Source organism: Egretta garzetta, unplaced genomic scaffold (genome assembly GCF_000687185.1).
Source record: "Egretta garzetta isolate BGI_Z169 unplaced genomic scaffold, ASM68718v1 scaffold414, whole genome shotgun sequence".
In the NCBI taxonomy this organism is placed as follows: domain Eukaryota; kingdom Metazoa; phylum Chordata; class Aves; order Pelecaniformes; family Ardeidae; genus Egretta; species Egretta garzetta.
Window position 1 is genome coordinate 28,246 of NW_009259428.1, and position 26,867 is coordinate 55,112.

General features: G+C 44.2%; 1 protein-coding gene across 8 annotated transcripts in view; it reads left to right on the plus strand.

The window, feature by feature from the left end:
- ANKRD17 (ankyrin repeat domain 17) overlaps positions 1 to 26,867 on the plus strand; it is a 91,856-nt gene that overhangs the window by 26,962 nt on the left and 38,027 nt on the right. For 6 of the 8 annotated variants that reach the window (XR_004841751.1, XM_035892615.1, XM_035892616.1 and 3 more), the window contains exons 1-8: positions 12,245 to 12,382; positions 14,282 to 14,435; positions 15,047 to 15,203; positions 18,139 to 18,286; positions 18,590 to 18,737; positions 19,885 to 20,118; positions 22,148 to 22,242; positions 26,368 to 26,605. Coding sequence is in view for 7 of the 8 variants with exons in the window: in XM_035892615.1 (XP_035748508.1) it covers positions 12,260 to 12,382; positions 14,282 to 14,435; positions 15,047 to 15,203; positions 18,139 to 18,286; positions 18,590 to 18,737; positions 19,885 to 20,118; positions 22,148 to 22,242; positions 26,368 to 26,605 (1,297 nt within the window). In the remaining variant the exon portion in view is untranslated. Of the gene's footprint in view, positions 1 to 12,244; positions 12,383 to 14,281; positions 14,436 to 15,046; positions 15,204 to 18,138; positions 18,287 to 18,589; positions 18,738 to 19,884; positions 20,119 to 22,147; positions 22,243 to 26,367; positions 26,606 to 26,867 lie in introns of those variants that run through there. The other 2 variants (XM_035892618.1, XM_035892619.1) reach the window with 2 other exon arrangements.

The window sequence follows — 26,867 nt, forward strand, 5'->3', positions numbered from 1 at the left end:
ATGCTGTATTGCTGCGAACAAGCCCGTGCACACGTCAGTGTTTCATTCATGCCAAAGGGAATTCTGAGTTGGACTCCGGCGGAATAGCTGCGTTGCATTCATCCTGTCCCTCCTCCACATGTCCTGCTTCCCTTCAGCTGCTTCGTCCTTCGTTGCAGAGCGCTTGCTCGCTATTGTGAAGGGCGGCTGACCAAAACTACTTACAGACGGGAATGACTTGCTGCCAAATTTGTGTAAGAAAACATGTGGGCAGCTTAAAGCTATTTCTGTTTCAAAACCAACTGGTATTATGCAGCTCAGGCCACTTGCTTGCTGTGCTCTACGCTCAGGAGTCACAGGGAATGATAGAAAAATTGTGCGTGTGGTTTTGGTGACTGTGGGCCCGGTGCCTGCAATGCACATGGCAGAGTACATGTGCAAGAGTGATCAGAACCTGAGGGGATTTTTTTAACAGGAACAGTAAGGAAGAAATATGTAGCTTAGGTGAAAAGGAGTGGTAGTGCTGCTGAACATCATCCATTCATTGAGGGCAGTGAAAATACTGTTTATCTAAAATTGTTATTTTTGCTTGGTCAATGTATGTATATATATTCCCCCCCCCCCCAGGGCTTTTATTCCCTGGTGTTGTCTTGCAGGAGAAAAAAGGCTCTGGAGGGGAGTATAGGTTATACATACTGGGCAAAACAGGCAGACTGGAGTGGGAGGCAAACAGCTTTTCTCTCGTGCTGTGCAGGGAGAGATGGATGTCTGCCATTGACATGTCTTTTCGGCTAGAGCAGGTCTTCATTTTTCTGAGCACAAGCAAAGAGACGGTCTGCCGCCAGGGAGGGGACAGACAGAGAGGGCTTGGGAGTGTGTGGTGTGACAGTGGTTTGTGTCGCACATGACGTTCCTTCAATCCCTGATGGTGTTTTGGACTCTGTTTCGATTTGTACCCACTGCAGCGCCGTGGCGGAGATGGCGGGGTGCAGCGGGGTGCATGCCTCACCTGAGGCTGCGGCCGCCTCTGCCACGCTTCGCTTCCTGCGCTTCATCAACCCGCTGTGCTGCTACCACAAAATGCAATTTTGCTGCCCCGGGGTTGGTATATCATCCTTTAAATGGCAAATTTCAAGTTGGCTGCTGTTACTGAAGCTTTATGCTAACTTCCGCATCGGCTTCTACTAAAAAGAGAAAATGGGATGCTTTGGGGGGAAACGTAAGTCTTTTACCCTCAGTGTGCTCAAATGCAGGCTTTGGTAGACGTCTTCATTACTGTGCAGGCGATTGGGCAAAAAGTGTCTGATGGTGATACACCATGCTATCAGTGTAACTGCCACCAGCTTCTCTCACGCCTTTTAACCGCTGACGTAATGGAAGCGTGCAGTTCGTGATCTGTGTTCAGATAAGCCCTAAGCACTTTAAGGAACGTGTTAAAGTGAATAACTGGAGTTCTTGCAACATGGTGCCACTAAGGCTTTTGACAAACCTGCCCAGCTGAGAAGGCCGACTGCTGCTGTAAACCCCCTGTGCGTAGAGCCATTTCGTGCCACCTCCGGGCAGGTGGTCTTGCCATACTGCTGCTGGTTCTCCTTCTTGCAGGGAAGTGGGTTTCAGGCAGGACACGGTTGAAATACTGCGCTTCTGCTATGATTTCTCCAGGAAGCAGTTCATGCAGATGCCTGCTATATATTCTTGATCCTGACCAGAAGAAAAAGGGGAGGGAAAAAAATGCTGTGAGTGTCTTTGCTTCTTGATACTGGTTTTGAAAGCTTTGAGACGCCGCAGCTGGGTGACACCCCCCCCTCCAGCTGCTCAGGCTGAGGAAAACTGTCCTGGTGATTTTTAGACACCACAGGGAGTTCAAGGTGCCATTGCAGAAGCAAAATTGGAGTCGTTCGTATGGCAGAGAAATGAGTTTTCCTTGTTAGGAAGGGAAGGGGAAGTCTCTTAAGCATCAGGTTTGCTTGCACCCTGGACCCAAATCGTAGTAGTAAAGTAAATTGGTGTGATGCACAGAGCCTTATAAGAGTCTGTTGGATTCGCAAAGGCTGATGATGCTTTCAGGGAACCGTAACGTTGTGGGTTCCTTTTCCCTCAACAAGAATGCGTGGTATTGATCATGGCTGCGGCACTGAGGGCGGCCGGTCCTGCTGGATGGGTGCTGGTGGTGGGTTTCTGCAAATGGTGCCAGGAGGGCTTTATGCAGGAAAACACAGAGCTATTGACTCAGAAGTTTTGGGGAGGGTGAGGAGTCTCCTGGAGACGGGAGACATGGTATTTGAATCAATAAACACCAAATCAAAAGCAATAAATCAATAAACCAGTGCATTAGGCATTGGGAGATGGGAGGTGTAGTCCCGAGGGTAGCAGTGACTTGCTGTGATGTGATACAAGTTATTTAATCCTTTTTTTTCTGTTCCCATTATTTCTCTTGTCCTGTGATCTGATTAATGTATATATATATAGGTGTCTGTGTTTGGGGATGAAAATATGTGGACAAACGTGGATCACTTGGCCTCTGTGAATTGTTGAAGCATAATACTGTGGACTGAGTAGCTCGTCTGCATGTCAGAAGCTTCAGGGAGTGGAGGTCCTCCTGTGGGGGTATAGTCTTCTGTTTGGAGGTTCTGTGGTATGAATGAGCCTGTGAGCTGCCCTCTGTTTTGGGGCTGAATTTGGCTCTAAGGTCAGAGTTAGGAAACTCCAAGAAACAAGTCATTTGACAGGAGTTAGGGAGCAGGAGTGAACTCGGGCTGGGAATTGCAGCTGATCTGCCACGGCCGTAGTCACTTGCAGGTGCAGGGAGGAATGAAGCCAAGCTGACCGGGCTGGTGGTTGAAAGCTGTGCCGCCTGGGAAATGCTTTCTGGTGGATTTAGCGTAGCAAATCTGAAACATCTCTTCGTGACGACTGGGTAAGTCGGTGGTTTCCCTCTTAGCCTTACAGATGGAGCATGCTCAGTCAGTGACAATTCACGGTGTAGCAGTGTTAGCGGAGGCTTTCCTTTTGGAAATGTATTGTGAATGGACATACCATTTTGGTGTTTCATATCATACGTATTGAGGGATTGGAGGGTGGTCTTGCCTGTGGTTGACATGAATAACTCTAAATGCCTGTCCTCTTTTTCCTCTGAATCTGCACAGTTTGCTAAGTTTGGCAGCTGCCTTGGCATGGACTGTGGAGAAGCTGCTTTGGGTCATCTAAGGCCTGGCCTCATTGCAAGAAATACGCGTGTGTTCAAATCCGAGAGAACTGCTCTTGTATTGACAGACTTCATCTACGCTCTTAGAAAATGTGGGAGAAGGCAAGGCCCCACGGCACTGTTTCGGTGCAGAGCTTTATTGCTGGTAGCTTCGTCTGCGTAGAAGTTAACCACGTGGTGTTCCCATTGTTTGGCCGTGCTGATCTACAGTCCTTGGAATAACAACTCGTTTCAGCTGGAAATGGATGGGTGTGCGCCGTTCTGAACTGAAACGTCAACAAAGTGCATGGGGCCAGTGAAATGGAAGAGGTGAATGATAGCCCAGAAAAAGCGCTCCTGGGAAGCTGGGCCACCTTTAGTTGTGCTAAGCTGCTCTAAAGTCCCTTCTCAAAGGATTAGTTGAGGGTCTTGATCTGTTACAACAAAGCCTGAGAGTGACAGAGACATGGCTGCTTACTGAGCTGTGAAAAGAAAGCTCCAGATACTTCTCCTTGAAGACTCTGCAGGCAACAGAGATGGAGACAAAGCCCCCTGAAGTTCACCAGTGATAAAGATAATAAATTATGATTGGAATTTCAAGCTTGCCGAGGTAGCAGAATTGTAACAATGCGTTTGTGCTTTTAACAGCTTAGGGTTGTTATTTCTGTTGTGAAGTTTTCACTTTTTCCTTGGGGGTCATTTAAAAGGAGGATGCTTCCTTCAAGGTTCTAAGTCAGTTGACGTGGATCTGTCACTGTAGCAAGGTGCTTCGTTGTGGGCTTGGAAAAGCTTGTATCGAGGCCGCATCCGTTAAATCTATCCTTGGAGCATATAGTCAAGGGAAAAGGTGAGTCCAGTGGAAAAGGAACGTGACCAACTGTTAGAGAAGGATTTTCTCTTTCTTGTGAGCTCACCTTCCTTAAACGAGGCTTAAGAGAATAATTAGTCCCTTGAAAGTAGGGCAGTGAGGAATAGGATGTAACAGTGCACGGCAGGACTGCTTCGTCCTCCCTCAGTAGTGCACATGTTGTTCAGAGATGCTGGCCTTACTGTAAATTGAGGTGCTCTTCAGGTCCGCATCCAAAATCTGTTAAGAGCAGAGTCAAGCTTCATGTACTTCCCAATTTTTACATATTGAATGACAAAACTGGAAGAACTCTGATACAGCCAGGTTGTTCTGTACTCTCTATGTTCTCTGTGTTCTTTAGTTCTTTCTGCTAGATCCATCGAAGCTGGTCCATGTCACTATTAGGGGTCAGTCTGAGCCTGTGGTGACAGTCCTCGGGATGCGCTTTAAGTGCGAGCTTATCGGGAGAAGTTTAGAGTCTTTGAGGTGTCCTTCAGCCGCAGGAGAGGTGGAAAAACTCTAAAACACCATTTAAATAGCTCAGAAGGCTTGTTTTAAGGAGCCTGCGGTACAGGCTGGGTGGAGAATTGGCTAGGTGGGGAGAGGCAGCGTAACCCCTCTAAGCTTTTTACAGCTGTAACGAGGAGGCTCTGGTTTGTGTGGCCCTATAAGTAACTTGTTAAGTAGCTTAAGCGATGCTTACCTCAGATACTTGAGAGAGAGTCTTAGGGGGCTGCAGTTGTTCAAGCGTGACATTGGGGGATTTCGGCGACATGGGGAGAGGGTGATTCTGGGAAGCTCAGTTGCGCCATCTCTTCTCTTCGTGGTTGTTACATGCTCCCTTCGTTGTCTGTCTCCGACAGATAGACTTCTATCGTTCGGGAAGACGTGACAGGTTACTTGCAAGGGCAGCAAAAATTGCCTGTGTAGCACCAGGCTGTCTGCTAGTATCCCTGGGGTGTCAGGGTGGTTCTGCAGGGAGTGGATTCCATTTTGGTTTTGCGACGGTGTGGGAACAACCTTTGTATAGGTGTTACCTAGAATCACAGAGTCTGTTTGTCAGTGGCTCTGATGTAGACCACCCCATCTCGGGGCGGGGGCGGCGGCAGCAGCAGTCAGTCTGAGTTACTCAAACCTTATCGCAGCTTTGCTTCTAGGGTCAGTTCTTCCCGAGCCCGCTCCGAAAGAGATTGACATTCAGCTTTTTTTGTGGGGCTTGGGAGGTTGCAGGTGCATACCTGTGTTCGCATGGTTGGAGTGGAAATGGGTCAGCTTTTTTATTGGTGATAGAAAAGTGTTGTCTGAAGCTGAGCTTTCAGAAACATGATGGCAGGCGGTTTTAGAGTAAGTGTTTTGATGATTTCTTTTTGCTGATTTTTATATCCTGTTTTTAATGAGTTGAGGTGTTGTTATTTTCACATTGGCATGAAATTTTTCTCACACGAACAATTGCAGCTGAATACCAGTTAAAGCATAAATTTGCTTAATGTGGAAGTATGCCAAGTGTTTGGAATGAAGATGTGAAATGGGAAAAGAATATTAAACTGAAGGTCTTTTTCCTCATAGTTTCACAAGGTTCTTGTAGCTGTAGGTTTCAGCCTGCCTGCCTCTGTTTTTGTTGCTGTTTGTAATGCTGGGGATAGAGGCTACAGAGGAGGGGAGGAGATTTTCATGTGAATACATCAGCACCTGTCTCGTCATCAGGAACACACTGCAGTAATAATGCAGGTGTCCCTGCAGCAGAAACTGTTGGTGCCAGTCATGAGGACGGTGTTATGCCATTTCAGCAGCATGGGCTGTTACTTCTCTCACTGTTCTACCTCCCTCCCTGCTTTTTATTTTTTTTTTTTTTTTTTTTAGCAGCAGCGAGAGAAATGGAGTGTGTAGTTGATGGAATAAAATGAAAGACGACACTGTTGAGATATTCCAGCTGCCGGACTTCAGATTTCTGCTGAACAAGGCATTTGGGTTTGGGGAGGGTCATTGCATGGTCGAAAGACAACGGATCTAATTATGTATCCCAGATAACTGGAAGCAATCATCTTCGCTGCGCAGGGAAGAAAATGCTGCTGTAGGACTCGGTGTCTGCGGTGACACTGCTGCTGTAGTAGCTGGGTAGAGCAAGGGAGAACCGCACAGCTTGCTCCTGTTTCAAAATAGATTTGGAAAAAACCCACAAAAACTGTGAAGCTGAACTTGAGTAGGCAAAATAGTCTGCTTGACTTGGCTTCGGCGTACGCTTTCCCTTTCAGTACCCGGGAAGCTATCTTTAGATAAAGAAAATGGTGGCTGTGTAAATATCCAGTAAACCATCCCTTTCACTTTGGAGCTAATTAGGTGGTCGTCATGTTCTGTTTTGTCCTTCCAAAAATGGCAAGCAATGCCAGAGGCTTGTCTTCAGTCAAGTTTTGAATGGCATTTTTAATATACGTTAAGAATGCTGTGAAGATCTACATCTTAAAATGGCTTGAAACCTGTTTTAACTGAGTGGTAATTTGACCTGAAAACACGTAGCCTTAGGTGAAAAGGCAGAATCATATACTTCACCTTAATATTTAGTTTGATAAAGTCAAAATCTATTCCCCCTGTTATATTTCAAGAACGTGTGTAAGTTGATTGCTTTGCCTTGAAGTTTCAGATCAGGGGATTTTTTTTCCAGTAAGCTGACTTTCAACTGGGATGGGTTAATGTGTTTTGAAAGTGTGAGAGGTAATATTCTGAGGGCCAAAAGGCAGCAGAGTAATGGAGGGCAGGCACAAAGTTCTTGCTTTACTATGGGACACGTGAAAGGGCTGAGAAGTTTCCTACCCCTTCTTACACGGAGCTGACCTGTGACTGAGATGAAGAAAGGATGCAGTGCGTGCGAATTGAAAGCTGCGTATGAAGACTTCGATAGCCCAATAAGGTTAAAAACACGATGGAATTATGCATCGTAACTTGGGTTTTTGGGTTGCCTATTTGTGCGTTAGGTCTGGGATGCCTCAGTGAAAAATCGATGCTTGAAATACTTGGCCCCGTTTGCCACGTTCCAAATATATCTTTGCTTTGTTGTCCTTCACTCTTACCTCACGAATCCCTTGACATGTGTTGAATGTTTAGATCTAAGATATTAAGAATACCTAGCAGTGTTGTGCTAAGAAAACTTAAGTAGTTATTGGTCAGAGCTGGACTTTGTTCTTGCACTGGGAATGTTGTTTTATTTCCCCCTGTATGTTCCAGTAAGGTATTGCAAGGTCATAGTATAAAAGCGGCTATTTCTGCGTAAAACAGACACGTAGGGTGTATTAATGAAGCAAACAGTGGAAAATATTTTAAAGAAATGCTTGTGTAAGTTGTATGAAAGATGGAGGGTTTTTTTTCTTTTTTGGTGCAGTGTCTTGCAATAACTTGGAACAATTTCACAGTAATCCCCAAGGCTGTGGGAAGCCATCAGCAGATGCTCGGTGGAACTGATCAGCAGCGAATAAGTACTCGGGGACCATGTTTCATCCAAGAACGGGCAGTAGAAATTCCTGCCAGGGGTCCTGATCCCAGGCTCCAGGGGAGCTTAGAGGCTTGCCTGTGATCTGCAAGAAGCGGTTTGTCTGTGCGCTAGCCTGGTGTCCCCTTCCTGCCTGTCCAGTCCTGCACATTCAGTTAAATTCCTTATTAAATTATCATACTGTCTTCGAAAAACTTTCTGCTGCTCGCCAAAATGTTGGAGCTGGGAAAAATGAACTGTTTACGGTGCTTGCAAATCGGCGGTAAGTCCTTCTGAACCTCAGTTGGTTACGCTCGATTTGAGGTGGTGAAGCTTGCTATGTGGCAATAGCCACTAGCTGTTCCTCGTGCGGGAGATTCTTCAGAAGGGCTTTGTATTAAGCCTTGATCCTCATAGGACCCGTTGGTACCCTCTGGGTATCAAATGCCAAAAGACCCAAGTGCCAAGGTAAAAATTTAGCAGATTCTAAAATTGTAATGGGTGCCTAATATGAGGCAAAAGTCGTGGGATTCATCTGACAAAAGTTGAGAAACAAATCTGCTGTTGGCTTGTAAGGCTAGAAAATAGGGACCAGCCCAGAGAATAAGGAAAAAAACCTGTGGAGAAAAGATTTTATTTCTCAGGAAAGGTGGTTTTTGGACCTTTCAAAATATTTGCCTAGGCTAGTGTCTCTCATCCAAATCAGGTTTCAGGTGCTGTTGGTTTTGGAGCTTAAGACCATTTTATCCTATCCTGTTAATGAGTGCGACTTCCTATTGCAGAGACTTCGAGACCTGTTGTTTGCAGCCTAACTGCTAGACACTTAAAATGGATTTCACTCTTCTCTGGGTACTTTAAGATCTGTTTACTGCTTTTTTGAGATGACTTTATGTAAAGCTCCAAGATAGAGAAATACTATATTGCCTCTTATTATAAGCAATGGCTAAAACACAGGCAGGGGCTCGTGTTGCTTCCAGGAAGATGTCACTGGATGTTTGGCCGAGGGTGCTATTGAGGTTCTTTGGCGCGAGCGTTTGGGCTGGGTTAATGGCACTCCCTGCCTAAATGGTACCAGACAATTAAGCAACTGTTTGCTGCCCTCCATCTGGGCACGTCGGCTTTCAGATGGCACATGTTCCGGTAATACGATGTTAATTTTTATAATTTATATGGAATGTAGGGTCTGGAATGTTTACTCAGTGTTAATTTCTGACTAAATGCCAGAGAGTGGTAGCACATGAATAGGGTGTGCATGCGGGACGGCCTTGAAGAGAAGGACTAGGGAATGGAATTGGGTAAATGTACTCTTGGGCTCTTGAAATCAGGCAGGGAGAACCTGAGATTAGGAGAAAATTGGTTTTCAGAGCCTTTTCTTAATGCATCTGGGCTGTCCTTATAGCACAGCTGTGATGGAGGAACAACTGTAAAACAGTGATAAACAAATGCTGGAGATGCTCTGTAGATTCATCACCAGAGCTATTCCGGCAGCGATGTACTCATTAGATGGATAAATAATGGGCTTTTGTCCTTCTGCAGGATGGGCTTCAGTAGGTGGTGGATGCTGGGAATGATTTTCTGCCATTGTTCATAAAAGAAATTTTATATGGTTGCTTTTACTGTTCTCTACCATTGATGAAGTTTAGCTGATCCCAAAGCTCTCTGATAATGCTTCGTGGGTGACTGCATTGATGTCAAGTGTAAATATTACCAGGAGTTAGATATGCATGAAAAGAGGGAGCTGAGACGCTAAACCAAGTGACATTTTAAAGGTACCGAAGTCACGGGCGTAACAAAAAGGCTTAGCTTTGCTCTTGGGTTCTTCCATTGTGCAGCATCGAACAAGATTATAACCTCTCGGTGAAGTTGTGCAGCGTCATCAGGGTTGAACTGTGCGGCGCTCTGATGCATAGTCCTGTTTTTTTATGTTTTAATGTGTATGAAGAGTTCTCATAAAGGCCAATCGCCAATATGTGGCAGGTACTTCTGCTGAGAGTAAGGTTAGAGGTGCTCTCATTTTAGGCTTGTAATGTTAATTTAGGTATTGCGTACCAATTTTGGCAGTGAAGTGACTTGCCTAGCGTGAGACCTTAGGGGGTGATGTTCTAGAGGAGTTGTTTGGTGTTGAGATTTCCCTCTCGTACCTGTAGAAGACGTGAAGTGACAGTTGCTTGGAGGTGGAATGTATCTTCCCTCCCTCCCTAGCTTGACATAAAATTAAGAAGACATTCATCTTTAGCCTTTTAAATAGCAACATTGAAATCAATAGGTGAGTGAGTCCTCTTCAAATGCTTAATGGATGAGTGGTTTTGGGTGGGGTTGGTTTGGTTGCTTATTTTTGTTCTGTTTGTGTGAGGGAAGCTATGGGAGGAAGTTTATTGTTTGACCTTAGTTTACATCTGTGTGAGACCACGTGGAGGCATTTGTGTGGACTTGGAAGACGCTGGCACGGGGATGTGGGGGGGAGGTTTACGTCAGTGTGTTCACGGCGGGATCTGTGCTGATGGCAGTTTTGTATGCGTATGGTGAGAGGTAGCTGAACTCTGAGTTAGCATCAGGGAATTACGTCTGTAGTTGATCTAGCATCACAGAGTGGCAAGAGCCATGCCAGTTAGAGCAAAGTAACTCAGTTGTGCTTTTTTCTTTTTCAGCTCTAACCTGGCATTTATTAAATTGTATGTGCAGCATCTGGTATTTGGCAGGCAAAACATAAAATTACTGACATCTTGCAGGGCTGTCTTGCAGGTGTGTAGACCTGAGTCCTGGTGGATCAGCTTTTACGTGGTTAAGAAGTCTGTATGTCCATGTACCAGGTGGCAAAACAGTACTAAAAATGCGGAGGCACTGTTCTTCACAGAAGAAAAGATACAGCCCTGCCTATAGAATAGTTTTTGTAGAAAGTTATGCCTCCTGATTCTGGTCATCCACCGATGTTATGTTTCCTACTTGATGGGGAAAAGAAAAGGAGCAACCAGATCGTCCTGAGGTTGGAGGAGGAAAGAACGGCTGGGGTTTTGAGCCGGTACTTCAGAAAAGAGAGGGAACAAAATGCGTAGGTTGGTCCGTGTGAGCGCGGCCCTGCGAGGGCATGTCCAGAGGGAGCCTGGGAGCGTGCGCCGGGAGAGGGACCGGAGAGGTCACTGAGGGAGAGGATGGGCGTGCAGAACCCCAGGTGATGATGTAGCAAAGCTTTGCTAAGCAGGGAAGAACTGGTCTTTCTAATAAGAGGTGATAAAAGCACGTAACGCTGAAAACTTAATTTCAGTCTAGTATTACAATGTGGAAAATTTAGAGTGACCTTTTTTGCCTAGAAACATGGGACTCGGAACATATGCTAAGGTAGTTGTAGCATGACATTTTCTTGAGGTTTGGATTTATATACCTGTTAATGCCACGCTTTTCGAAGCCATTTTCAAATTTTACTTTACGGTTGTATTCAGTGCATCAAAATCATAATGCTATTGTGTTGGAGAGCAGTCAGAACTTGGTGATTTTTGTTCTAGCATCTTGTTGGATCGTAGAAGCGTCAAACACACCAGAAGCGATTACGGGCCAAGTGAACTTGGGCAAGTACACAACATGAGATTGTTATTGCAGGATGAGAGAGGAGGAGAAGTCTTGTAAAAGGCCTTCTGCTGGGGACCGTCGGAACAATTGGGTTATGTCAGGGTATTGTTTGGTCAGGGCAATACTGAGTGAGAACCCAGATTAAACCTTCTGATATGTAAGGTGGAGCATTTGTGTCCTATTCTACACGTTTTTTTTAGTGAAGGGAAATAAAATACATCTGAAGACCATTAAAGGAAATGTCTGTTTACTTGGCCCTGTAAATGGAAATGCTTTGTCTTCAGTTGGTAGCTTCTGTAGAGGAGGCAGTATTTGCTGAGAAACGAAAATGGAATTTTCACTTCCACCAAAAAGCAGTTTTGTTCACCACCGTTAGACACTGTGTCTGTCACCCTCTGTGGTGTTCTGTGTCCTGTTGAACCGGCTGAAAAGACAGGACTGTGCGTCTGACAAAACTCTTCAAGCTAAAAGGCAATGGTGAGAATACAGAAGAGTGTAACGGGAGGCCTGGTGAAAAGTTCTGCCAGCCGCGGGCTGAAGATGCATCTCTTCTGCCTTAGAAAAGGAAACCCAGCTATACTGAAGGCCATAAAATAGTCTAGAATTGTTACTTAATAAGTTAATTTCTTGAGGTGTTGCGCTGAAGTGGTTTAAATGACAGCGCATAATGTAAACACTTTCAGAACTTGATTGCAAGAGGAGTTTTGTCCTGATAACTTGTGGTTGTCTTGGTGCTCTACTGTTTGTAGGTGGATTGCTTTTTCTCCCCATTCTCCTTGTGTTAGGCTTGGTTTTTTTTAATTATAGCACACTCCTATTCTTAGCTGGAAGGAAAATAAGAAGGTTTTTCCATTGGAAACTTAAACTGCGTAAGAGACCTAATTCGAGGGGAGAGGATGTGAGTGGGGGAGAAACATTTTCGTATTTTGACTTCTTTCTTAGCAAATATTTTATAATCTTAGGAAGAACCGCAACCAGCTGTTAAATATCTCACTCAGATGAGCATTTTCAGTTAGTGTAAGTAGTAAGGATTTTGCATGAGTTGGGTAAGCCAAGAATCCTTCCGACTGCTCAGTAGTTTGCCTTTCCAGCGGTGAACTCTGTCGCTTGGCTCCTGAACAGGCGAGTAGTTCTCTTCTCTTGCTGCAGCAGGCTTAGTCCTCTGGAAGAAGACAAATGGCAAGGCCTCAGATGAACAAAACCCACCCTAAAAACAGCGTTGGAGATGCACGGAGCGGAGCTGGCAGTGACAGACTCTGGCGAGGCAGGAGCAAACTGTTCCTTAGAACTGGGGAGGAAACTAGGAGTTGCCTTCCGCGTTTTGCCAAACTGGAAAGCCGCAGCCTGTGTGAGTATGGCTTGGAAAAAGCAGCGCTGAGGAGCAACATGCGATACTGCAGGACTGTCCTGTTGTCGGCAGTTCATGTTAGAGCCGCTTGCGTCGCAAGTTGGAAGTCATCCCCTTCAGCTTGCTGTGTTCCCAGGTTTGAAGGAGGAGGGCAAAGAGGCTTCTAAGGAGTGGAAGGAGGCTTCAAAGATGCCCTTGAGATGTCGTCTTGTGCATTGCCACAGCTGCCTGACAGGAGATTTTGTTTCGCTGTGGTATCGTTGAAGTGATAAATTGAATTCATTTGGAAAGTAGTTTTCAGCCCACGTTCCTAGCCAAACGAGGTGTTTAGGTTCAGGCTCTGTGCTAGTGCTGTACCCAGGTAAGGTTTGAGCTGGAGGCAGACTGCAGAGGGAGAAGTTGTTGCGCAGGTTCTTCACTTGTGGCGAGAGGATAGATGGGAGGATGGAGGGAGACCTTTCAGGACTCCTGCGATGAATTGGTCACTGTTCTGGTTTGTCTGCCCACTGAGATTCTTGGGGCACGTATCGGCAGGAATTGGAACTCGTGATGTTCGTGAGACTGCTTTGAAACTTTGCAGAGACATGTGAATCATAAGAATAAAATAAATTATATTTCTATCTTGATGAGCTGTATTCCATGTGGAAGCAGATTACTGCTGTACTACAGACAGTAGGTGCTTTTCTCCAAAAATGTTTCACGTTTTTAATTCTGGTGTAGGGGTGGCTGGCACATGTGGTCTGTTTGTCGGGCAGATGTGCCTTTAGATTGATTTTTAGGTTGAGATTGGGTTTTATATTTTGATTTCTTTGATTTTTTTTTTTTTTTTTTGAAGGTTTGGATTTTTGAGGCTGTTGAGCTTTGTAGGGGTGGGTGTTTGAACTTGATCTAATAAATGGTTCAGTTCATGGGCTTGGGGGTGTGTTTGTGGAACTCAGAGGAGTGTCTTCTCTAAAGTACTTGACCCAGTCCTCCTTTAACAGGGCAGTAAAACACAGATGGATACTAGAGGCTTTTCTCTTCAATATATCAGTCTCATCTTTAATTTCTCTGTGTATTGCAACCAAAACAATTTAGACCACTCGGCATCCGTTTTCTGAAAGAGGCAGATGTAATGGGTTGCATATTCTGTAGGTAATGTTTTAAATAAATCTTTTCTTGAGCAAGATTCTGTGAAGCCCTTGTATGTTGTGTTTGAGTTGGTTATACCTGGAACGTGTTGCTGGTCCTTTTTTTTTTTTTTTTTTTTTTTTTTATGTTGGATTAGGAGACATCAGGCTTCAAAGTTAAGTGAGACAGCTGAGAGAATTTTTTTTCCAAGTCGGAAGACAACTGTCGATGCTAAAATTGTGATGACTTAGTTTTTCTGGTTTTGTGTGCTAGTAGAGTTTAATGCCATTTGAGAGTAGGTTGTTTCTTTGAAAGATGACTGGGATGTGTGAAATAGAGTAATTCTGTCATTGTTACCGTATCTTTCACGCTTTGGGGAGAAAAAGAACCGCAAAGCAACAGCTTGCATGGAAACTCATGGCAGCTACTACCTTTAGGCCTTCTGGAGTGATACCTATTCTTTCACTTTTCCCTCCCTCTGTGTTAAGTTGGACTTGAAAACTGCGGAGTGCAGTGTGGAGATGCAAAGTCAGTCTTTAACTGTTCTGGTCTATCGTGCGGCTTTAGTCAGAGAGCAAATGGAGATGATGATACATACAGTCTTGGCATGTAAAAATCGCATTGCTTCCATTGATAAAATAATACCCTTTTGAGTTGACTGAGGATAGTTTGGCTAACAAAGTACTTGAAAAGCAAATGCTTAAGTGATAATAGCAGCTGTGGGGTTTTTGTGTTTAAGTATGTTTTGGTCAGTTGCATCATTCTTAAACCAGATCTGTCATTTTTCAGGTGGAATCGTTTATCTTGGATCAGGATGATCTGGAAAACCCAATGTTGGAAACAGCTTCTAAACTGCTTTTGTCAAGTACTGCTGATGGTGCTGACTTGAGAACAGTAGATCCAGAAACCCAGGCAAGATTAGAAGCTTTACTTGAAGCTGCAGGTAAGTCTTCGTGCCCCATACAGGTTTAACCCCAAAGCCCTTACACATGAGACCATACTGGAACTGCTTGCATAAGTCTAATCCATATGAGCACGATACAAATGCAGAATGTAAGGCGGTGTGAACTTGGCAAGGTTGGGCAAGTCACTGAAGAGAAAGAAGTTCATTAAAGCGTTTGATTTTGGAAAATCAGAGTTTCATGTGAAGGTCGTGCTTCTAATCAGGTTTCTCCAATGTTGGATTTCTAAAAGCCTGAGTAAAAATTGACACCTGACCTTGGCTTGTAGCCTGATATCAAAACCTAAATTGCTCAATGAAGCTTTGTTTTGTAACAATTACTGCATGAAAAGCTTTACTAGTTGCTTATACTAAGTAGTTGTCAATAGCTGAAAAATAATGCCTTCTGTAGATTAGAGGGTTTCGTTCACGCGCATCACATCTGAGCGCAGCTTTTAAATTAGCATCGAAAAGAGTAAATCCTTTCATTTTGAAAGCTGTAGTTCATTATGCTTGGAATGTTTCTGCCAACAGATCTCATAGGCTCAATTTCAACTTCTCTGTTTTCTCCTTTTCTGGCACGCGTACCAATGTGTTGTAAATTGGAATGAAAGGAATAGGTAAGCTGTCTACAGCTGATGGTAAAGCATTTGCAGATCCTGAGGTGCTTCGCAGACTGACGTCTTCGGTCAGTTGCGCTTTGGATGAAGCTGCCGCTGCGCTTACCCGGATGAGAGCAGAAAGCACAGCAAATGCAGGGCAGACGGACAAGTAAGCCACATTTTATACTGGGTTTTTCTGGGAGTTCACTACTTTCTAGAAGCAGCTTCTCTTGTATCGCTTCCGATTACGTGATGTTACAACTTACTCAAGTGGAATTAGTGTCATGTTACCGCTTGTGATTCTCCCGCTAAATGTTCTTTGACTGTCAGGTCTTGTAGTGGGGAGTGAAGCAATTAATGCTGCTTAGAATTCAGAAATCACGCTCCAAGTAATTTACCTTGACCAACCACAGAAACCAAGTTTTTAAACTCCTAAGTATATGGGCTTTAGAAACAAACCGAAAAATAGAAAATCCTGAAATGGGTCACACTGTGATAGCATGAAACTAGCGTTGGGATCCAAAAACCCCCCAGTCTGTTGTTTTAGAGAACTTTGGGGAGCCTTTTTTATTGAGGAAGGAAAATGGCCTTGAGGGACGGGCGCTGTCACGGTGCTCAGCGTCGGGTAGGACCTTGGACAGAGCCAGGGCCAGTGCGTTGCTGCTTTTGAACTGGACCGTCTGGCTTTGTGGGGTTTTTGCCTTACTGGGATGTTCGCGAGGGAAAGACAAAGAAGGTTCCCTTCTAGGCTATCGGTAAGCTTCAGTACAACAGAAACAGGGTTAGCAGGAACAACCGAGTGCTGCTGTGCTGGTTGGCAGTTTGTTCCCCTCTATGCTGAGTAACTCCAAAGAAACATTTGGTGTGTTGATCAGGATGTATGAGGAAGAGCGAAATAATACGGGGTTAGGTCGGCTACCGCTGTTCTTGTGAGCGGTGGCTGTTGCCAAAGTTGAGACCGGGACAGAGGATGTGGGAAATAAAACGGTTGTGGTTTAACCCTGGTTGGCAACTAAGCCCCCGTGCAGCCACTCGCTTGCTCCTTTCCCCCCGGTGGGATGGGGGAGAGAATCAGAAGAGTAAAAGAGAGAAAACACATGGGTTGAGATAAAGGCCCTTTAACAGGAAAAGCAAAAGCTGTGTGTGCATGCAAAGCCAAGCAAACCAAACCAAGGAATTAATTCCCTCTTTCCCATGGGCAGGCGGATGTTCAGCCATCCCCAGGACAGCAGCACTCCATCACATGTAATGGTGACTTGGGAAGACAAACGCCATCACTCTGAACGTCCCCCCTCCCTTCCTCCTTCTTCCCTCAGCTTGATATGCTGAGCATGGTGCCATATGGTCTGGAACCCCCCCTTTGGGCAGTTTGGGTCTGCTGTCCCGGCTGTGCCCCCTCCTGGCTTCTTGTGCACCTGGCAGAGCATGGGAAGCTGAAAAGTCCTTGACTAATATAAATACAACTTAGCGACAAGTAAACTGTCAGTGAGTTATCAACATTCTTCTCCTACTAAATCCAAAACACAGTGTTATGCAGCCGCTAGGAAGAAAATTAACTCCATCCCAGCTGAAACCAGGACAAAAACTAAGTGTGGGAAATGCAGTCAACAGATGTATTTGAGAAATAATTCTCCATATATCAACGTTGTGTCTGGTGGCACAGATTAAATAGGAATCCTGGGTAAAATATACAGGTATAAGTTAGTCCTTGCTACAGAAACACCCACTTTTAGACCTTGGGTATTTTAAGAGTTGCTCATATTCGTGTTGAGTTATGGCTTGCAAAAGTTTGCTGTTGACTACCTTATTTTTCCATTCCCTTTTGAGTTAGTTCTGTGTTGATTGGGACTTCCTTAATGGAGGAGACATAAAAGGGTGGTGGGTGGGGTCAGACCAATAGTCTTGGATTTATTATTATTGATCCAATTATTTGGAGCGGAACAGAGGAATATGTCAGACCTGAATTTTAATTCTCACAAAGCAATACCTGTTGTGGAATGAAGGCAGTGCAGACAGCAGATGGAATCGGAGGGTTTGGAAGTGCGTTTCCAGTAGACCCTTTTTTGACTGAAACAGAGTCGGGTAGGAGATAGAAGTGAAGAAGCCATGGAGTGATGCAGGAATCACAAGTCCTCTGGCTTAGGCCTTTATTGAACCAGGAGAATTCTACACTTCTCTGCTTGGTTGAGTTGGGGCCACAACTGAAACATCAGATTGCCTTACGGAACTCTGGCCTTTTCAGCACAGGGCAGAGGGGAAGTGATTCATGTTGCTATAGGAGAAGAGGGATGCAGGTCGTTCGTTTTAATTGAATTAACAGTTACAGTGCTGAACAAACATTAAAGTGCCGGTAAGACGGACAGGCAATTTCGGTGTCCTCTGGTCCTGGGGCAAAAGAGAACGTGAGTGCAACTCTGAGCAGCGGTTGCTGAGTTGGAATGGAATACTCAGGGTGACGTAATTACCGTAACTTAATCAGGTCTACTCTTCTTTGGACCTTACTACAGAAACTGAGTGGGACAAAACCTGTGTTTTCAGACTGGAGCTACAAAGCAGGAACAGGCTGAGAGCGTGTATTACGTTATGATGAGTAACATAAACCAAAAGTGATTTGTATTTGCAGTCCTATATGATTAGTCTTTTGAAAGGGAAAGTTATTACTTATTTCTCAGATTGGTAAATGGTTTCCAAAAAAGGTTTTATGCTTTGCAGGACATTACATGGTGCTGCATGTATAGTGCTGAGGCGGTAAATTGGGCCTATGGTTATCTCTTCTCTCAACATTTTCTGCTTAGGTTGTACATAATGCAGAATTAGGTAACCTGAATGGCATCCTGCAGGTATTTCTCTTGTAAATATCTGTTAAAAAATAGTAACAGGAGTCACTGAGTATGCATGGGACTCAATTGTTGGAAAAGTTAAGTGGAAACCCTCAAGTGTAAAAATGGCACCTCTTTAATTAGCAGTTGGCGCTTTTTTAGGTTGAGTTTCCTTTTTGTTGACCGCATCTTCGTGGCGTGTTGGATTTTTACTTTGCACGTAGAGTGAGCATTTGAAGCACAGTCCAGTCCGTTTTCACTTTTAAATGCTTTCTATCTTATTAGCCGCAGCTTGGCAGAGGCTTGTTCAGAAGGAGATGTAAACGCTGTGCGGAAGTTGCTAATTGAAGGCCGAAGTGTGAACGAGCACACAGAAGAAGGGGAAAGCCTCCTTTGTCTAGCCTGCTCAGCAGGGTATTATGAGCTTGCACAGGTTGGTTTCCTAGCTGTTCTTAGTATGCATGTATTGTACAAAAATAAGTGTCGAATTAATGTATTCCAGTCTTGGGCACCTAGAAGGCAGTGTTAAGGTAGCGGAAAATGTCAGTTAACTGGCAAATGAAGACTTACACGTAAGCTGAAGGTTGCTAAAGCATTCTTTGTGCTTTTATTCTTCTAAGTGTTTCTGACGCAAAACTGCGTGTCGAGGGAGGTGGGGGCTTTGTGTAGCGTTTCAACCATCTTGACGCGCTGGTTTGTCGCTTGCCGGTGTTGTTGATCACCCGTCTGTTCGCAGGTTCTTCTGGCGATGCATGCTAATGTGGAGGACCGTGGTATTAAAGGAGACATAACACCTTTAATGGCTGCTGCTAATGGCGGACATGTCAAAATTGTCAAGTTGCTGCTAGCTCATGGTGCTGATGTGAACGCACAGTCATCAACAGGTAAATAAGCGTGTTACAGCTTCTTGAAAACTACTGAAAAGCTGCAATTTGCAGCGTGTGGGGAAACTTTGTGTGAAAGTTCGGGAAGAATGGCTTTCAGCCAAGCAACGCGGAGTGTTTCCTTGTGGTTTTACTATTTAGCTTTTGCATTTTTTTTTAATGAAGCTGTAAAATATTGGTGCAGACGCACAAAGGTGGATAAGGTCAATTAGTAACTGAAAGGTATTGGCATAGGTAGGATTTGTGGTCACATAGTATAAACAGAGTTTCGTAAGTTTTTGTGTTCATAGAAAACAATTTGGTGTCAGGTCTAGGAAACCAAGGGGAAAAAGTAAACATAAGAAGATGGCCCCCTTTTTTTTCCTCGTTCTTTTTTTCTCTTCGCTCGCCCGCGTCTTTCCCATGGCAGTTTGGTAGGCATTTCTGTTGAAGTGACCAAATTGGGAAATTTTCTTAGTTTGTGCAGCACTGAAGTGGCAAGATTGTGTGTAGTCAACAGTCATTGGCAAAGGGAGCACTGACCCTGTGTGATGAAGAACGCTGGGATACCAGAAGATGCCTTTTTTATTTTTTTTTTTTCTCTTCCCTGTGGAGTAGTTCTGAGTGGTGATACTGCTTTGGCCTTCCAACTTTTTTTAAGGTACCTTTCATAAAGGCAGATTCTTTGACTGTTCTGTTTAGACGCGTTTTTGTATTTTTTTCCATGGAGGTTGTTTTCCTCTCCTTGCAAGGACTCGGAACACTTTTGAACCAGCCCTTTAGAAGTGTTTAAGACTTGATTTAGAAACAGAAGTTTGTTCTGCTCCTTGTTCTGAGCTTTCATTTTTTTACAGCGTAGTATGTCCCTGCTGATTCACAGGAAAAGGGATGGGGTTTTGTGACAGAAGCTGGGATTAGCCGGGATAGAGATGGGAAATGCATCAATGCAGTCCCCAGGTGCATGGAGATCCTCAGCCTGTCAGTGCTGAGCTGCTTTGTGCAGTTATTTGCTTTTTTCCTTGCCCTGTAGTTCTTGGTCAGTAGTCTGAAAAAACCCTGTTCCGTAAGGTAGCCAGGTAAAAGCGATGAAATGGCGCATAAGCTGAAGTTCCCAGCGTAGAAATGCTGTCAAATTCTGTTTTCAACCCTTTCTCTCTTCTGGCTTTAGGCAATACAGCCCTTACGTACGCCTGTGCTGGAGGCTATGTAGATGTTGTGAAAGTACTGCTGGAGTCAGGTGCCAGTATCGAGGACCATAACGAGAATGGTCACACTCCCCTGATGGAAGCGGGAAGTGCCGGCCACGTGGAAGTGGCCAGAGTGCTGCTGGAAAACGGAGCAGGCATAAATACGCATTCCAACGAGTTCAAGGAGAGCGCGCTTACGCTGGCCTGTTACAAAGGTATAGTACCAAATACCATGCAGAGGTGTAACGGGTGTGGAAAAGTGCAACGGGTGTCAAAAGTCTTCTTAAATGCGTATACATTCAGTCTTGCTGTCCAGGCCAAAATAAAGGGAAAGGCTATGAATAGATGCTTTCTGATGTTTTAATCCTGGCTGTGATGCCACGTAATGTACATGCACCATATGAAAAACGATGATCAGCAGTGTGGAGTGTGCAAATATCAGGATACAAACCTTTTGTCTGAGTCATTATGGTGCTTTAAAAGATTTTCTGTTAAACAAATTAGGAGAGGAGGAACTAAAACGCTTCACCACAGACTAAGTATGGTAAACTTCCTGCATTGTAGCTGTATTATACAAGATACCTCTGCTTAGGTACAGAAGTTATTTAGTTTTAAAGGGCTTAGCTCTTGGAAAACACAAAGAATCTAGGGCCTTGTCTTTTTAGGTGTCAGAGCTTAAGCGATAGGCGGTTCTTGCCTCCCTTTAGAGTATTAGGCGGCTAGCTTGCATCACCCAAGCAAGGGATGGAGACATTTAATTAAGAGGGCAAATGTGTTCACACAGCTGAGCACTTGCTGTTATAGTCACTTAGGGCATGTTTTATTAGAGCTATTAGAGTGGCTCTTGGCATCATAGAGCAATTGATGTCGGTAGCAGAGGTATTTCCGTGGCACCTCAGCAGAAGATGGTTTCAGTCTTTCATTTATGTTTCTTTTTATGTGCCTTGATAAATCTTTGCTTCACCATTGCTGAATGCCCTCGTAAGCCACGGTAACTTTCTTCTGTGGTGGTTGTCAGAGCAAAGGCTGTGTTTGAAAGAGGAGAGTGGGACCCCAAAACATTCCCTCCCTGAGATGATGTGCTTGGGCTCTGAATCCTGAAGTAGAGTTGGAAGGCAGAGATGAAAAATGAGAAGTCTATGCTTAGCCAGTTGTGCACTGTGATATATGGGACAAAATGAAGTAATTCAGGCTTGTATGGTTTGCACCTTATCCATATATGATTTGTCTGTCTTGTGTGCATTTCCGTGTTGTCCAAATCTCATGTTTAGGGCATAAAAATAAGCTCCTAATTTTCTCATGTTGTTTGCTTGCTGTAGTAGAATGGTATGTGATATTTGGGACCAAGAAAGTAACTAACTTCTCCCAAATCAAGGGGGACGGGTGAAAAAGCAATGTTGCCCTATCTTGAGCAGTGTCTGTACTATTCCTGGTGTTGCTAGGTGTAGTTCTAGTTTTAACATTTAGCCATGGTCATGTTGAGTTATGAAGTGGCAGGTTTTTTGGGTTTTAGTTGTTTTCTTTTTTTTTTTTTTTTTCCCTTTGACTTGGTTGTATACGCTTGCATATTGTGTTGGTCATGACTGTCTAGCGAAGTTGACTGGACTTGGCACACAGGACTTGGTGAACTGTAGCCATGAAGGAATGGAGTGGTTGAGAGCAAATAGTTTCAAAAAGCAGTTAGGTGTCCTTATCTTGGGAGGATTCCTATAAATGGTTGAATTCCTAAGGGTATGCTTGGAAGTGTGAAGGTCCATCTGCTTTGCGTGTTTTATGGCCCGAGAGTCAGTGTGAGCTCAGGGACTGGTTACAATGCCATTTATAAAAACAGTCATCCTAAATCCTTAATTTCAAGCAAGTAGAGGGTAAATCCCGGCCTCCAACAAAAAACCCCAACATTCTGTAGATGAAAAAAACCGCAAATATTGTTGCACAAAATAAATCACCCTGGTAAAGCTCCTGGAGCATGTGCTACTCGGCTCTAGTGTCACCTCAGGGAATGCACGTAGGGCAGATGTGATTTTGGAAACTAAGTGAATTGGGTTGTATTTATGCTAACTAAGCTTCCATGTGCATGGAATGCATAGATACGAACATGCCTTTCAAGAGTGTTTCATGGGATTTTTTTTTTAATGTTGTACCATGGCCTTCTATTACCTTTATTATGTACGTGAGGCCCTTTTATGATTTATGAAATGCACTTTCTAAAGTAGTTGTTATGTGTTAAATATTTTCTCCATTCAGGCCATCTGGAAATGGTGAGATTTCTGCTGGAAGCTGGTGCAGACCAGGAACACAAGACAGATGAAATGCATACTGCTCTCATGGAGGCTTGCATGGTAAGAGGTGTATGGCTTGAGCAGCGAGGCAAGGTGTACTCTCTCTTCGCTTCCTCAAAATGAACAAAGTGATTCCTTTGGGTCGTCTCTTCACGCAGAACCTAACTATGGGATGTTTCGCTTGTCCTGTCTACTTGATGGCCCTTTCGCAGAAGACGTTGCAGGGGGTGGGGTGGCTGTGGAATACCTGGTTGAAAAACAGTACTTCCTAAACCAGCAAAATCGAACCTATTCCTCTTGTGGCGAAGTATTTAAGTTCTTAAGAGACATCAGCTAAAACTTGTATCGCGTGAGCAATAGCAGGAGAGCTCTATTAACCGTCCTTTGAATAAGTGGGTTTCTGTGTGCCCAGCTGCACTATACTTTTTTCTGAAAGTGGCAGAAGTCGGTGAGTAAGGCTGTGCTCGTTGTGCCAGAGCAGTTTCTGTAGGCTACATCGCTCCTTGTGTTGTTACTTGTCACTTGCTCTTTGCTTTTTGCCCTTCTGATAATCTTGGAGGCCTGGTCTGAAACGGATGTTTTTGTGACCTCAGTTAGGAGAAATGAGTGACTTAAGGATGGCCAAAATGAAAATGAAGCGAAATGGAGCCAAATTAGGCTCTGTTTGTAGATACCCTCCCACCCCCCCCACCCCCCCAATTTTCGTTGTGACCCTGGATTGCAGCAGGCTGTTGTGCACCACTTAGTGCAGAGGTTTCCTCTACTGTTCAGGATGCATAGCGGCAGCACGCTGACGTAGGTCAGTAGTTTGTTTATGCCTTATGCCAGTGTGTTCCAAATCCTTCATCTGAGTGTGGAACTTAAATGTAAAACTGAAAACTTGTCTCTTAGGTTTCCTTTTTACCCTCTGCTCTAAACAGATTTGTCACAGGTTGGGTTTTACATGTCAATTAGCCTTGTGTATTATCACGTTGTGAATCTGTGGCCATAAAGGAGTGCCGTAATCCTTATTTAGTCGTCCCTTCCCTGAAATAACTGTAATGGTTCCAAAATCAGCTAGTTATGTCTGTTCAAGGAAGCTAATGGCTTCAGGTCGGGGAATCATTAACAGAAACCCTTACGCTTCTCGAGAAGTCGTTAGAAAGGCAGGCACGCAGATAAACAGGACTTCAGCTATTGTTTGTCTCACTCTGAAATCTTAGTAGAGTAGCTATATAAATATCATGGGCGCTGTCCTTGCAAGGAGTTCCCTGGAAGGTGGTGATAAAATTATCTTGCTGGATGTTGCAGTAGCCTTTTCATCAGGATGGCTTCTTGACAGATCAGAAGTTTGCAGAGAAAGCTGCTGTTGAATGGAGCAAGCCTTCTTTTCCTTGCCACCCTTTCCCCCTCCACCAACAGACTAACAAAAGTCCATCGGACTCGTGGAAATATTGAGACTTTTTTTTTTTTTTTTTTTATTAAGACTTACTGAGCAATAGGGAAAAAATCTGTCTTGCTTATTTCTGTAGGAAACGGTTCCTAAGTAGGCATTTCAACACTGCTGCTCAGGAGTGAGAGCGTCAGTGCCTTCAGCTCGGCTTAAGAGCGGGAGCAGCTTTCTATAGCAGTATGTAAAAAGCTTGCAGTCTGAAATAAAGCAGTGCAGGGGCTTCCCATCTCAGCATCTTTTTTTTTTCTGCAGAAACAGTTGTCGCTGATCAGTAGCAGGAGAAAACTGCCTTCCCTAGAATAGCATTGAACTTGAATATATGTTACCAAATAGTTTACATGTGGCACAGCACTTACATACAAGCCAGTGAGACTGTTTAAACCTTGTCCTACACGGCATTTGGGAAGACTTCTGATGGAGAGCTTTTTTTATAGACAGCAGTTAACCTTGTTTTAAGGCAAATGAGTTATTGGGCAACGCAACTCGCCTTGTGGGAGCAAAAAGCAGGTTTGTCTAGTTTGCGCTTCCTCTTAACTGGAGTAGCCCAATATTCCACAGTGAGGGCCGGGTACTGATTGCCCACGGTGGCTGGTCTTCAAAAATACGCCTGGTGCGCTTGTGCAGATTGATCAGATCGCTTCGTGATCTACTAGCAGTTATGAGGCTTCTTCTAGCTTCTCGTAGAAGAGCTGAACAGCACCACCCCATTGCAAGGTTTGTTAAAGCATGGATAATATTTCCTTGTGTGGCCAAACACCGTCGGTTCCTCTCGAGGCTGCTTGGCCTGTAGAAGCAGCTTTGAAGCATACCTTTATACTGCTGTTCGCCATGCTTGTCGTGAATCAGGGATGATCAGCGAGCTGTCTCGCAGAGCCTGATGGTGGAAGCACTGTCTCTGCATTTCCCCGAGGAAAGATTCTTTATGGAGTCGTGGAGTTTTCCCCTAAAATAGTATTGTCATTTCATGTAAGAGGTGAATATGTCCTAGTTAATGTCCTAGATATTTCTCTGAGAGGGAATCATGTTTTGCTCCCTGCGTATCAGCAGAAAGTATAAAACGCGTACGAAAATGAAGCGTAAAAATGTCAGATGCAGTTTTGTATTTTGTCTGGAAGAGCTCTTTGCGGTTGTGGTTTCGAGCTTGGCGAGGATGGCGATGGCTGCGATTTGCTGCCTCTTACTAGTTAATCTGAGATCAAGGCGTGCTTACCTTGTTCAATGACAACCTTGGGATAGCCTCGTGTTGCTGGTAAGCTGCTGTTTTTTCTCTGCAGCCCTCCTGTGTTTTGTGTGTCGGACTTCTTCCCATTATGGTTACTCCCAAGTTTGAATGATGACAATTTCCTTCGGGACAAAACCAGCTTGGAGAGTTTGTGCTGTTGTTGGACCGCAATGACAAGCTGGTCTCTGCTTCTGTCTAAACAAAAGCAGAATTGAATAGCAGTTGGATATGTCACTGTCAGGCCTCCAGTGTAAACATCTAGCTGAGAAGCTGCTTCAAATAGCTCCCGAATTTATGGCACGCTAAAAACATGATGAAGATCATATGCTCAAACACTTTTGTTTCTGAAGGAAGAAAGCAAGCTTAGGAGCTATGTTTTGGTAAAATGAGTTCCATGGCATGATAATAGTATCTGGAAGATCTTGCCAGGATCCTGCCAAGGGCAGGCTGTAGTTCAGGTTGCTCCTGCGAGGCATGAGGAACCCCTGACAAATGGCCTTGTTTTGGCTTTTCTCTTGGAGGGAGAAAGCAAGTCCTGACTCTGCTATTAAATTGAGCAGTGAAATAGTTTTGCAGGAGCCAAGAGGCAAGCAATGCACGGCTTCTTTTTAAGAAAGGAAGGAAGCAAAATTGTTAAACTTAAATCCTGCCTCTCTTCCACCTCCCTCCCCAAAAGCTGGCTGAATCTGTAGTGTAAATACTCGGAGACGCTAACAGTCTGCATGGATGGGAGAACAAACTGTATTCCTGACGTGCCTTGTTTTGGCTTTCTGTCACGTGTTTGCAATGTAAAGGTCTTGTAGTCCTTAGGAAGAACATGAAAACCTGTTCTTGGATCCAAGAGAAGGTGGTTGGGGTTTTTTTTGACTGAAATTGTCATGATACTCCTTTATTTGTTAGAATGCTTGTGGTGGCATTAGCAAATTTGTTGGCAGAAAACTAGAAGAAATACATTTGAGTGGTAACTTACTTCTTGGCATTTGTGTTCCTTAGATAATTTTGCACTTAGAGTTCTGCGTCTGCAGTCTTTAATAAAGAGGAGTACTGGGTGTTAGAGGGTTTTGGTATTGTTCTTGTGGAGGAGGCAAGCTTCTAAACCAGTGTTGAGCTCCCTATCAACTGTTTGGGTTTTAGGTTTGTTTGCATTTTTTCCCCCAGCTAAGCTGATCCCCAACACTTGAACTTGAGTCTGATATGAAGAAGCTGACCAGCTTGTTACGTGCACCATCGGCAGGAAAGTTTGATACGTCGTTCACAATACTTTAGTTTTGAATTGAACGTACTCAGAAAACACACTTGAATTTTTTGCAGGTGCCTATTTAATAGTAGATCGTCAGCCTTTATCCAGATACTTAGAAAAAATATTTAGGAAAACGATGCAAGTTTCATGATATTTTTGGATTTCGTCACTCCGTTGTTTCTTTCTGTGTCTTCTGAGGGAATTTGCGTTGGTGACTACTTAAAGCTTTGGAGAGGAGGAGTAATTTTTCTATTTTGACGGTCTTTTGATCTTGTTTTTCTGAATTCCTAGGATGGCCATGTGGAAGTGGCGAGGTTACTTCTTGACAGCGGAGCTCAGGTGAACATGCCTGCTGACTCTTTTGAGTCTCCATTGACTTTGGCAGCCTGTGGTGGGCATGTCGAGCTGGCAGCTTTGTTAATTGAACGTGGAGCCAACTTGGAAGAGGTGAACGATGAAGGCTACACACCACTCATGGAAGCAGCTAGAGAAGGTCATGAAGAGATGGTGGCGCTGTTACTTGGTCAAGGTAATTATTGGGGAGCCTTCCGCGGACTGTAATTCAACAGGCATTTGCATATGCTAGGAGGGGAAAAAACCCCAAAGTTCATGTAATTGTTGCTTCATTATTCTTCAGCAACTTCTGAACTTCCCGCCCCTCTCCCCCCTGCTTTTTGAGCAGTTGGTGGTTTGGTTTTCATTGTGTTTGGGTTTTTGGTTTTTTGTTTTTCTGTTTTTTGTTTTTTTTTTTTTTTTTTTTTTTAAAAATTTCCCTTTTTTTCTTTTTTTTT